The following is a 13167-nucleotide window of genomic DNA, read 5'->3' as shown; positions in this document are numbered from 1 at the left end:
TGCCTCTATACGGCGTTTAACTTTACGAATTTTGCTTACGCTTTGGGTTTGACTAAGAGAATGAGACACTGATAATGACTTTAACATGAGTCGGCACAAGAACTTCAATTCATGTGATTGGATTTTAATGGAGATCAATGCCTCTTCTCTTTAGTGTCTTTAGTCTCTAACTCAATTATAATACATCTAAATCATATTTTTATTATGGGTATGACGCATGCTGGATTTTTATGCCTTTGGTATACCCACTACATTGATTTTTATATAATTTAATATCTTTTTAAAAGTAACCAATTATGTCTTATTTTTTTATTCTTTCTTTTTTGGGTTTAAATATTTTAATAAAAGTAAATTATTTATTATTCATATTATCATATGTAATTTAAGTTACATATGTAAATTCATGTTACATATTTATGTGGTATAAATATAAATTTAAACAAATTAAATTACATGATATCATGATCTTTCAAGGACAACGAAATCACATTATTTATATTATAATTTACTTTCTCATAATAAGAGTAATTATGTCCTAATCATATAATTAAACGCGAGAGATTTGAGATTATTATTTTAACAAATTTTGTACCTATTTTTCTCTGCCTTTTCTTTTTGAAAAGTAAAATACTTGAAAAAAGAAATGAGCCATAAAATTCAGTGCCTGTCGCTTTACGAAACGCATTTCCCAAATTGACCCTACCAAAATCCAAAACCATTTATTGTTACGATGTCTAACATCGGAAAAAGAAGTCCGGAATGTTTGTTACTTTCCTCATATGGGACACACTATCTGGATAACCAAACAAGTCCCTCCTACATCAACGGACCAAGTCCAACGAAGAAAACTGCTTACTTCTTACCAAAAAAACACGTACTGAGTTTAACTAGAATATGAGTTTGAAACGTGTCAGTCAACAAAGAGAACATTCCAAAACCTAAACAGAAATTCAGAAACTGGTAATAAAAATCTTGCGCGTATTCTAAGCTGAAAGATTTTCCTTCTTTATCTCTAAATTTTCTCCATAAATTGCGCCATTTGCTCACAGGTGCCAACGTCTGCCTCCACAGATTTCGCTTTCTACAAGTGGAGACTCCACTATCTCCAATGCGTTTGACACAAATTCTAATTCTATTTCCATGTTAAAGTCACATTTCTCTTCATTAACTTTGCTTAGGATTCAATATTACACACGCAGAGGTTGATTGAATTGATGGGTACCAAAAAATTTTTTACGCTCACCACCCATTTAGATTTTGTTCATACATGTTTTATCAAGGAGTTTTTGCGCGGGGATATGGTTAGCTCTGTTGATTCTTTCAGGGTTTTTGTGTCCAAGTTCTTGCTTTTTGTTTTCGGATCAGTAGTTACATATATTTTCAGGTATGATCAATCTAGTATTTTGTCTTTGTTCATCTTCTTTATGGTTTTTGGTTGGTTGAATTAATGAGTTTGCTTTTGTATTTGGCAGCTTCAGGCGGTCTGGTAGTAATCATCAAATTGATTCATATTGTTGTAGGGATTCAAAGATTGATGAATTTGTCGGAGAAGAGAATGGTTTTCAGGTTCCGAAGGGAGATCGAATTAATGAATCCGACGAAGTAAATGACAACTCTGTTTTCATGGAAACTAGTAAGTATGAGTTCTTATCTGGGAAACATTTCAGTGGATTCTTGGAAGAACCAAAAAATTTGGTCTTTTCTGTTCAAGAATTTTATACGGGTGGCTCCAGTGATTCTACCAACACTGATAATGGAATTTTTTATACTGAAGAAGAAGCTTTTCATCAGGAGAAAGCAGAGGACTCTGTTGAAAATGTTTTGATTAAACAAGAGGAAACTTTCACTGACGATGAAGAGAGAGTTTTCACTGAATATAAATTTATGCACAACTATGATAGTTTAAGTAAAGTTGCTTATAATTTCGAAGATAAGTCCTTGCCAGTTGATTCAGAGTTGGATACGACCGACTCGAGTGATGTTTGTGATTCAACTGAAAGCGTTGAGGCCAAATTCGAGGAGAAGGTGGAAAATATTGAAAGCATGATGGCTAAAGCCACATTTATTATGGATAACCAAACAATTTATTCTGATGATGATTACATAGAATTGAAACTTGAGTCTCAAAATTCAAGTCTCTTGGATGAGGATATGTATTCTATTCAGGATTTGATGGAAGCTGACAATAAAAATGAGGAGGAAGATTTAGTTCATAAAGAGACAGAACCAGTTGATCATAGTGCTAGTATTTCTGAAGAACCTCAATTGCATAATTTATGTAGCTTGGATGAGGAAATTTTGTTTAGAGAGAACTTGAATGAAGCTGAGGACCATCATGAGGAGGAAGATGGTTCAGTAGAATTTGAAGAACCGAGCTACGAGCGGAAAGGATTCATCTCAGATTATGATGCTGATGATGATGAAGATGATTTGGAGTTCTCAAAAGAACATGAGGATATTATAGAGCAGTTGAGAATGGAACTCAGAAAGGCCAGAACCGGAGGGCTTGCAACCATTATGGAAGAAGCAGAGTCAGAGTCTCAGTCTCCAAAGATGGTTGAGGAACTAAAACCATTGAAGATTGATAAAAAGTTGGAGCACAAAGATCGAATGGTAGAAATTCACAAGTTCTATAAAAGCTACTTAAACAAAATGCGAAAATTGGATGTCTTGAATTGCCAGACCATGCATGCAGTTGGTAAGTTAATCAACAACCCTCTTTCTCCTGTAATTAGTCCACAAATCTCACCTTCTCCCATGAAAAAGTTAGTACTATTTGCTGCGTCTTTGAACCATTCAATCTATTGACTCCAGTATCATTTACGAGTCTTAGTCATTGAGGTTTTAAAAAAGGTCCTCTGTTTCTTTAATTACACTTTATTGGCAACAATCAATTAATTTCTAGTCTATTACCTTTTTGACTACTTGGGGGGTGGGGGGTGGGTATATATTAAAATTGCAAATAGTAGAACAAATTCGTTTTCTTCACGGACATCTCCATAAAGTATTATTGCATGGTGGGTCTCATCTCGTTCCATTATTTATATTCTCACCCATAAATCACTAATTTCGTATCAGAAATAAAGCTGATGAGAATTTGTTTTCCAGGCCATGGACCCATGCATGCTGTTTAATATCATTCAATTCACTCTATTGACACATTCATAACATTATTCGAGTCAATTTCTATTGTGGTCCTGTAAGTTGTAACATAGCATTAATTATAGGCTTTGACATTATTTCCTGAAATTTGACATGCTTGATGTTATAATAAACTTTGTGATCATCTATAGGTTTACTTCAACTGAAAGAGCCATGTCAATTGATTAAAACCCAGAAGTCTGCAGTTCCAGCAATTAAATCTCTTCTCTCACAGAACTTATGGTGTTACAAACCGCAGAGGTCTGAATCCAACTCAACACTTAAGTTCATTGGAGAACTGCACAGGGATTTTGAGTTGGTGTATGTTGGACAACTCTGTCTGTCCTGGGAAATTCTCCATTGGCAATATAGGAAAGTCTTTGAATTGCTGGAATATGATTGTCAACAACTTCGTCAGTATAATCAAGTTGCTGATGAATTCCAAATTTTTCAAGTGCTTCTGCAAAGATTTGTCGAGAATGAACCATTCCAAGGCCACCCCCGAGTCCAAAATTATGTTGAGAGTCGGCGTGCTTATTGCAATCTTCTTCAAGTTCCTGCCATTAAAGGTGAATACATTTCGCTAGGTGTTCTTTACATGTATATATGCTTTTACATTACTTGCATCGATTGTATAATAAAAGTTAAATGACATCAAAACAATTGCATTACAGATGATAATTTGAAGGATAAGAAGGGAAGAGGAAGAGACGAAGAAGACACAATTACAAGCGCAATGTTAACAGAAATAATAAAAGAATCGATACGGGTGTTCTGGGAGTTTCTTCGTGCTGATAAATGTGAAGCTGATGTGACGCTAAATAGTCCTGAGCTCCAAGACTCCATAGATTCAGAGCTTCTAATAGATATCCGAACAGATTTTCAAAAGGTTTGCTTCGATAACTAACTCATTTCATTGGTAAAGTCTGGTCGATCCGATCAGTTAATGGATCTTTTAATTTTTATCTTATGCAGAAGGAGAAAAGGCTAAAAGAAATATTGAGAACTGGTAGCTGCATAGTCAAGAAAATCCAAAAGCATCATGAAGGCAGATTAAATTACGCAATGTTATTCGCCCAGGTTGAATTGAAACTGGTTTCAAGAGTGCTAAATATGTCAAAATTAACAAGAGATCAATTAGTATGGTGCCATGAGAAGCTAGCCAAAATTAATTTTTTGAACAGAAAACTAGTCTTAGAACCCTCATTCTTGCTCTTCCCTTTTTGACAAACATGCTCCTTGAAGAGATTTATACAAACAGATACGAACAAAGTTTGATATAGAATTTAGAGTATACTGGGTGCTCAAATCATTATACAGTTGTGTATAAATTAGATTGTAGAACAATTACTGATTCAATCAGGGTTGATTTACAAATTCCCTGATATATACCTGTTATGTTGTTCTTTTCTCTCTTAATGTGATTTGCCAAGGCTCAAAGGCAAATGTTACTATACATTCATAAATTATTTGATGATTTTTACTTTAGTATTCTTTTTCAAAGGCTCTTGCTTTTGGCCCAATATAAATGAAGCAATTCTATCATCGATGGAGAATATCATCCGGATCTGATCATTTGGCTTGACTAAGAAACCAAACAATAACTGATTTTTCTACTTTTATTTTTACAAAACAGAGAATTGACATATCTAAAGAGAGGTAAAAATTCCAATTCTTCATTTCAAAACAATATTTTTATCACAAATGACAAAATTATAAACAGAAAAAAAATTGACATATTTAAGACAAACTCTTTGAGACGAAAAAAAAAAAGTCCTAAATTGAAGAGGTTTTATTAATAAATTTCATATTTTTCATTATTTTCTTTGTTTTTTTAAACAACCTATACCAAACTTATTTTATTTAGAAAACGAAATTCGTGTGCTTGTGGTTTTCGGTAGTCATTTCATTTTGGAATTTTACATTAAATTAAATAAATATATTACTTATTAACATTTTAGAAAATTAAATTAGTGTGTACGTGGACAACCCAAAGCCACCCCATACCCATTACAAACCCAATAGGTTTACCTAAACTTAACTCTATCCTTAATGGGGTGGCACCCCAAAATTAATTGGGCAGATTCAACAGAGTTTTGTTGTCATGCCTAGTTTTTAAAAAACCATATGGCATGTGTTCCTAGTTTTAAAAAAAAACCACATGACATGTGTTTTCATTCTTTTTTTTAATATTTTTTAAAACATTATTTTTAGATAACATGTCAAAAACGGATAGAATTTGAGGTGAGTCTGACTCCAAATAAGGTCTGGTTGAATAGGAGAATTACCCCCTCTTATAATGAGTCTTACTCTAATAAAACCTTATTGAATGAGAGGATTATCATTTATTATAAACTAGTAGATCTCATACTAATAAGACATTAATGAATAAGAGGATTATTCACTCTTATAAACTACTAAGCTTGAGCGTGGGTTAATTGCAAAGACTGATTTAGAAATTTGATTATTTTAAAGAAATGATAATATTATGTAAACCTTAAGAGTAGTAATACGCCCACAACTAATCTCACAACTTTATTTTACAATCCCAACGCAGCAGTTGAATTGACAACTGTCACGTCAGCTCTTACCACATTCAAGGCATTAAATGACTTTGACAGTTTGACTAGACACAAATAGTCGTTTCTAGGGATGAATGATCGTTCGTCTCTAAGGAACGACCATTCATGTTGAATCAAAATAGTCAGTTGACATGATAGTGCCAACTTTGCTGCCATGTTAGGGTTGTAAGGAAATGCTGTGAGATTGAGTTATAAACGTAGTATTTTTGAAACCTTAATTCCCAAAAACTTGATCCATTGTGAAGTCAAAGGTAATTCTCTCTTCTTACCTTTTTGTTTTTGAATAATACTACACATACAATATTTTCATATAACATGACGTGACAAAAGATGATTGGATAAAAAATTATTTTTAATTTAAAATCAACCAATCATCTTTTGCCACATTATGTTGTATGAGAAATGTTATATAAAAATATTGTATGTGTAATATTATGCTTTGTTTTTCTCATTTGAATCAGAAGATATAATCATTTGAAAATAATGTAAATTCACAATTGTTTATCGAAATATTTGTTGCATTTTATCTTTATTTGACAAATAAGAGGGGAGGTTAGTTTAAGGCTCCGTTTGGTTCACTTTTTACACTTTTTAAAAAAGTTTTTGGAAAAAAAGTTAAAAAAAGTTGAATTGAGCGGGTATTACGATGTATGATTTCGAAATAAATAAAAATACCCCTTATGTTTGTTTATTTACTAAACACCCCTATAATAAAACATTAAAAGTTAACAAAAACACCCACAACCCACCCATTAAATATGGACAACTGGCTACCACCGTCGGAGGGTGGCCGGAGTCGTCGTAACGACACATGACCGGCTGGATCTTGCCGATCGTGCGTCGATATGACCTTTTCTGACCAGATCCACGGTGGATCTGGCCGGCAAAGGCCAGATCTACGGTTAGATCTGCCATTGACGGCCAGATCTAGTCGTATTTTCTCGTCAACGACGGCCAAAGATACGGCCATCGTTGATGGTCAACAACGACCATGTGTTGGTTGACGATTGGCTACGGCTAAAGATCTGGCCGTCACTAGATCTTTGGCCTTAGATCTGGTCGAAAAAGGCTAGATCGGCGTATTACCGGCCAGATTCAGTCGGCAGTGCGCCATTATACCAGATTCAGACCATTTTTCGGCAGTGGTGGCCGGAATCTGGTAAATATGGGTTGTTGGGGTTTTTTTGTAATTTCTAAAAAAAATTTTAGGGGTATTTAATTAAATTAACAAATTTAGGGGGTTTAAAAAAGTTGAATAATATTGAATAATTTTGTGAGTTTTTACAATTTTACTGTTTAACTTTACTGGAAATACTAATAGTAGTATTTCCAAAAGAGAACCAAACGGAACCTAAATTTCTGGAACCTTTAGGGTCCACGTTATAACCGAAATTTAGGTAGGTAAGTAAAAGAAACAAAGCCTTACACAATATGCAAAAACAAACCACTCACTAGATGCCATGTGGCAAAAACAAGCAACTGAAGGTTACCGTTAGACCAAAAGTCAAGATAAAATTTCGGTCGTTGGATCTAGGGCATCAAAAACTACAATCTCTCTTTATATTGTTTCTCACATATTTACAAAACCCCTCCTCTGCTTCGGCTCCATATCTTTCAAAACCCTAGGAGAGAGAGCAAGCTCGAGTCACTCTAAAAATGGTCCAGCGGCTAACTTACCGCAAGCGGCACAGCTATGCCACCAAATCCAATCAGCACCGCGTTGTCAAAACCCCTGGTAATATTTTCGTGCTCCTTCAATTTAGCTTCGTTGATGTTGATCTGTGTGCGACATTCCTAAGTTTGGTGAATATGTTGTGGATATGTAGGAGGGAAGTTGGTGTACCAGACTACCAAGAAGAGAGCTAGTGGCCCCAAGTGTCCTGTAACTGGCAAGAGAATTCAAGGGGTATGTCTTTTTCTTTTTCTTCAGAAAATTAGCAAGAAAATAAATGTATTGGTAAATTGTTGGATCTGAATACGAGAGACGCGTATTTGAGTTATGAACTTGTTTGTGGATTTATATTCTCGCACCTGTTTGTGTAAGAACTTTAATGCTAAAATGGGGACATCTTCCGGGGACAAGACATGGAGTTGATGATGAAACTGAATATTCTTGCTTGCATCACTGATGAATTGATTAGATAAGTTTTGAGATTGTTATTGTTTTTTGTTTCTGAACATTGCTCGAGTTGATGGCTCAAGACATCTGACACTTGCTGTCTGTTTCAAAATTCTTTTTCCTTGTTAAATTCGGTATATAATGTCTTGTTATAGTATTAGTGTACATGTATATATCCACATATACTCACACAGAGAAAATTTTGGTCACTTCAATTATATAGTACACAATATGAATGTGGTTGTACATGTGCTGTGGCTTGATTTATGAGCCAAGGCTATATTACAATATGAAATGCGGTTGTACATGTGTTGCGGCTTGATTTATGAGCTAAGGCTCAGAGGAGGAGGGGCTTCATTCTGTTTTAATTTGTTTGGTCTGCAATTTGGGTATAATGTGTGATGCTTAGTATACGTTCAGCTGTGATAGTGTGGTTGCTCTATGCTTGCAGATTCCTCACTTGAGACCTGCTGAATATAAGAGGTCTAGATTATCTAGAACCAGGAGGACTGTGAACCGGCCTTATGGGGGCGTATTATCTGGAAGTGCTGTCAGGGAAAGGTTTGTTCTTTCCAAAACTTCAATGAAGACTGACAAGTTTTTTCTCTTGCATATTGTTGCCTTTGATAAGGCTATTTAACTTATAATCTCATTTGTTTTACAGGATCATTCGTGCCTTTTTGGTCGAAGAGCAAAAGATTGTTAAGAAGGTATTGAAGATTCAGAAGGCCAAGGAAAAGCAAGCCACAAAGAGTTAAGACTGAGAAGTTTAGTGGATTGCAAGATACTTTTAGAGTATTTGTTATGGACAATGATATTGAATCTTGGAAAGTAATTTAGGTTTTCCATTTTGGATTTGGATTTGTATTTTGCTTTTGATGGTATGAACATGATTTACTCCACCTTGTCGACAAGTCCATTGTGTTACTGTTTTATTTTTCGTTATCCTTTCTGTTCATTGACACTTTTGAAAGTTAATTTTGATCGACTATTCCATACCAAATTAGTTTTGAGTAATGTTGTACGCATCCATCTATATTTAACTTGACAGAATGAAAATCCTCCCTATACAGCCACATCTGAATGAGTTTTTTCTGTCCAATTGAAAATACAAATTATCTGGTAAATCTTGCGGGATTATTAACAAAATATTCTGTTTTTGCCTTGTATTTTTGTAGGATTTGGATATTTATTTACCCTTTCATTTGTTATTGGTAGGGCCGGGGATTAAATTTCTAACTAATGGTATTCTTTTCCATATTAATCGAGGAGTCATTTCTTTGTCATGGTTTGCATCTATTCTGTTTGGACCTCTTTGCTTAGTCTATTATGATCATAACATGTGCTTAGGCATATTCACGTTTTCAGGCTCTTTTACTTGAAATATATTTCGGATGGTAGGTTTGATGCTTCTGGCTGTCAGGAGTTGATATTGGGCACTTGTTTTACTATGACAGGATCTATGTTGTTGAGGATTGGGACACTAAAAGGAAAACATGAATAGTGAAAATGCTCCTTAATCTTATTATGATTTATGAATGTGTTTCAATTTTGAACCCTGTCCTCTTTGCATATTACTTAGTGAGCCAATCAATGAATTGCTCTCTACTGGTTAACTTTGTTGCAACTCTTGCAAGTAATTTTCCAACTGTGTTTGCTCTAAGAAAGCATTGGGATTGTTCATGAAATCAGAAGTAGCTGGAGTTTAAACGTGGCTCATTAGTGACTTTTAAATGTCCAGCGGAAAAGAAATAGGTGTTGATAACATGATGTATGATGGAGTTACAAAAGATGTGCTGTCTGAATCCCGCAGGTTAAATTTTTGGTGGCTGGATAAACATTTCTCTGATTAAGGCGACCAGTTTGTCATGAGGAGGGAGTGTCTCTTTGATCAAAGGGCAGCCCTCTAAAGCAGTCACCCATGAGAAAAATGCTTGGTGCTTGTCAAGGCCATAACTGATGCCAAGAGCTTCTTCGAAAGCTCCATAAGTGCAAGAATTTGCAGCCGCAACGATATCAAGGGACCCCAAGTTCTGACCATTGAAGAAGGGAGGTTTTGTAGGGAAGTCCTTTCCTATCCCTTCTTCAAACACCCTAAGAAACCCTCTCAAGTCCGCCACAGCTTTCTCTCGCTCTTCTCCTTGCGAATATATGATGGGGTATGTACTTGGTAGGAGCTGTTAAGAGAAGACAACTTCATTAGCATCTATACAATGAGAATAAAAGAGGAGATAAATTTAAACTACCTTCTGATCATAATAGTTGGCCCAAAAGCGAATTTTGGCTCTCTCAAAAGGATCCTCAGGCAGTATATTCTAGGATGACGAGCGACTCAGCAATGGGCTTGCCATTGTGAACCAGCACGGGCACCTTCTGGTGCACAGGATTGTAGTGAAGTAGCGAGTCAGTCTTGTTTGTTAGATCTTCCTCCACGTACTCATAGGGTATGCCCATGAGTTTTAGGGCTAACTCAACCCTGTCAGTGTAGGCGCTATCCCAATTCCCATATAACACAACCTCATCACTTTTTCCATTCTCTCTGAATTGCTTATTAATTTTCTGCTCGGGTTTGACATGCTTTTATAGAGTTCATCAGTGGAAATTGGCATTGGTGTTAGGTAGTCAAATGTATTTCTTGTTAAAGGGTGTATTGAAAAAAATAAAAAAAAGATTCCTTGGACAAGAAGTTAGAGATTTGATAGTTTGTTGGTGTTAGTGTATTTCTTTAAAATGTCAACTTCAATTCTCATGGGATGAATGATAAAATAATTTTTCTTTTTCATCGTTCTCCTATGTATTTGTTGATGCCTTGTTTTATCAAGGAAACCCAATAGCCCCAAATGGGTCTAATCAAAGAAACAATTTAACAAAAAGAAGTTTGAAAACCATTTGACGCTTTAGCAAAGCCCATTGAGCTCGTTTCAAAGGTTTGTTATTCATAAACCCTTTCCCAAGGCCAATGGACCCAAGCCACTTCAATGGGACATTACCTAGTGGGTTATGGTGTGGCATGTAAAAATAGGGCTGCAAAAAACTGGTTAACCGAACTGGATATGTGCTTTTTCTAACTAAACCGGTTTTTTGGTTCAAGCCATATTGCAAACCGAAACCGGTCCGAAACATGGCATAAACCGGTTGCAAACCAATCTAGATTTTTGGTTTGCAATTTGGTTAACTGGTTTGCAAACCGGTTTTATTACAAGGCTTTCCTTTTTTTTTTTTTTTTTTTCTTATGATAAAAAAATTTCCTACTTTTGGATGACAAAATTTCAAGAGACCAAAAAACCAAACGATCCACAACAATTTGACCAATTAATGCTATTGAATTCTTCTCATCTAAGCATAATAACTAATCATCACCAATTACGTTATCATAAAACATAAAGTATTCCTTTAAATTTTAATGGCCAAGTACAAAAGTGATTAAGAAATAATAAGTGAAAGTTGTAAACTGGCGTCTCCCCTCCACTTTAAGGCTTAAGCATTCTTCAATTGGCCAAGTGCAATCACGGAATCACCTGTAAGAGGAATGAAAAACTTACATTTACTCTCTCTATTACCTTTCAAAAACTAATAATTTAAATGAATTGGTATTATGTATTAAGGCCAAATATCATAATAGAATATGCAAAAGGATTGATTGCAATAATTATTAAATGATATCCTAGCAACATTATAATGAGAAAATAATCAAAATAACAACAAGCATATTCCAGAATTTGAAACAGCAACTTACCAACAAAACCTCTATTCCAAGAGGACCAAGAAGTAACACCATATCACATCTAAAGACAATTGTTGTGAAAAATGAAAATCTGATCATAATGTTTTCTTTTCTATCATAAATAATCAAACATACAGGACAAAAAATTAAAAGTAATACACCTCATTTATTGGGTTGACGTTCAATCATCCATATGACTTGTGCTTTCCAATCCGAAACGCTCAAGTTCTACAAATAATTGGACAAGCACGTTAGATAAGTTATATTTGCAAAATATATTTAACAAAAACAACAAATAAATAACCAAAAATTTAAAAGTAAAGGAACAATTTTACCCATGTCAAGTTGTGATATTTCGTCCAAGCTCTCCTCTATGATGAATGGTACAAGCGAAGCCCAAACCCAATCCTGTGTACAAATAAGAGCCTCCACCATCTTGGGAGTGAGGAAGCTACGAAATTGATCCAATACATGAGCCCCAATACTGAACGCCGACTCAGATGCAATGGTAGAGACAGGCATAGTCAATACATCTCATGCTATCATAGACAAAGCTCAATATTTTGTTGAATTTAACTTCCACCATTGCAAGATATCAAAGCTCTTATTGTCATCTTCACAATCGTCCGTAAAATATTTGTCCAACTCTGTTTTGTGTTTCACAACTTTTTTTCCAGCCTGTTTCTCATGATACATAACCTTCCTAAACTCCTCATTATCAAGATCTACATCATCAACATCAATCTCCATTGCAACTCGAGTCTGCTCACTTGGTTGCGCACTAGGGACCACTTTAAGCGAACTATATTGCTCAAATAAAGCCACCAAAACTTCCTTCACTTTTGTGTTCAACCTATCAGCAAGAACCATATCAAAAGACTCATTAACAACCCAATCCACATATTCTAACTTGTGTCTCAGATCTAGTACCTCTGCAATGAATAACATGAGGTTGATATTATCAATATTTGACCAATATTTATCATATTTCCCCTTCACCCTTAGAGCCATACTACATAACCCGGGATCTAGACTTGTACACCATTTTGAAATCTTCAACCCAATGCCAAAAATGTCTCGCATGTAAGCATTACTAGTGACATAAAGCGAGTCAGAGACATGTAGAGTAGCATCATAAAAGACTTTCAAAAAAGGTAAGAAGTACTGTGCATACTCCCAATCAATGCATGTAGGCAAACCCCTAGACCTTTCCCCACTACTAAGCTCATCTGAATACTTACTATCCTCTATTTCCAACAACTCAAAAGCTTTCTGGAATTTTAATGTTGCATCCAACATCAAGTATGTGGAATTCCACCTTGTTTCAACATCGAGAACCAATTGAGTTTTACTTTCAATTTCTTCTTTTGCCACACACTCCTTAAATTTGTGTAAACTTGGCGGAGAAGACCTCACGTACCTCACTACCGAACGAATTTGGAATATGGAGTCGTCCATATCTTTTAATCCCTCTTTTACAACTAAACTCAATATATGAGCACAACATCTCATGTGGAGGAAGTCACCATCCAAGACACTCCTTTTCCAACTTCCCAATTGAGTCTTTAGATAACTTATTCCAACATCATTGGAGCTTGCAT

The 13167-nt window shown here is 35.2% G+C and overlaps 2 protein-coding genes and 1 pseudogene across 3 annotated transcripts; 2 read left to right on the top strand and 1 right to left on the bottom strand.

The window, feature by feature from the left end:
* Nucleotides 1–1003: 1003 nt before the first annotated feature.
* Nucleotides 1004–4570, top strand: LOC116132857. Of its 2 annotated transcripts, none has more exons than XM_031418531.1 (5): nucleotides 1004–1384; nucleotides 1479–2698; nucleotides 3294–3710; nucleotides 3816–4030; nucleotides 4117–4570. In XM_031418531.1, exons 1-5 carry the CDS (start codon nucleotides 1215–1217, stop codon nucleotides 4366–4368), a joined length of 2274 nt encoding a protein of 757 aa, XP_031274391.1. In that variant the 5' UTR covers nucleotides 1004–1214; the 3' UTR covers nucleotides 4369–4570. The 2 variants fall into 2 exon arrangements, with proteins under 2 accessions (XP_031274391.1, XP_031274389.1); XM_031418529.1 differs by having other exon boundaries at nucleotides 1473–2698.
* Nucleotides 4571–7296: 2726 nt separating this feature from the next.
* LOC116132844 (60S ribosomal protein L34-like) lies at nucleotides 7297–8800 on the top strand. The gene is made up of 4 exons (XM_031418517.1): nucleotides 7297–7458; nucleotides 7550–7629; nucleotides 8294–8403; nucleotides 8507–8800. The coding sequence occupies exons 1-4, from the start codon at nucleotides 7380–7382 to the stop codon at nucleotides 8598–8600; spliced, it is 363 nt and encodes a 120-aa protein (XP_031274377.1). The 5' UTR covers nucleotides 7297–7379; the 3' UTR covers nucleotides 8601–8800.
* An 856-nt stretch (nucleotides 8801–9656) lies between these two features.
* LOC116132781 lies at nucleotides 9657–12088 on the bottom strand (annotated as a pseudogene).
* Between the last annotated feature and the right edge of the window lie 1079 nt (nucleotides 12089–13167).

Source organism: Pistacia vera, unplaced genomic scaffold (assembly GCF_008641045.1).
Source record: "Pistacia vera cultivar Batoury unplaced genomic scaffold, PisVer_v2 Contig260, whole genome shotgun sequence".
Taxonomy (NCBI): Eukaryota; Viridiplantae; Streptophyta; class Magnoliopsida; order Sapindales; family Anacardiaceae; genus Pistacia; species Pistacia vera.
The sequence above is the reverse complement of the archived record's forward strand: the minus strand, read 5'-3'. Positions and strand labels throughout refer to the sequence as shown.

Coding starts and splice junctions, on each gene's coding strand:
- LOC116132844 (XM_031418517.1), top strand. CDS start 7,380: ATGGTCCAGCGGCTAACTTACCGCAAGCGGCACAGCTATGCCACCAAA. Junction 7,459..7,549: donor CCGCGTTGTCAAAACCCCTG/GTAATATTTTCG, acceptor GTGGATATGTAG/GAGGGAAGTTGGTGTACCAG. Junction 8,404..8,506: donor GGAAGTGCTGTCAGGGAAAG/GTTTGTTCTTTC, acceptor TTTGTTTTACAG/GATCATTCGTGCCTTTTTGG.
- LOC116132857 (XM_031418529.1), top strand. CDS start 1,215: ATGGGTACCAAAAAATTTTTTACGCTCACCACCCATTTAGATTTTGTT. Junction 1,385..1,472: donor GTAGTTACATATATTTTCAG/GTATGATCAATC, acceptor TGTATTTGGCAG/CTTCAGGCGGTCTGGTAGTA. Junction 3,711..3,815: donor TCAAGTTCCTGCCATTAAAG/GTGAATACATTT, acceptor ATTGCATTACAG/ATGATAATTTGAAGGATAAG.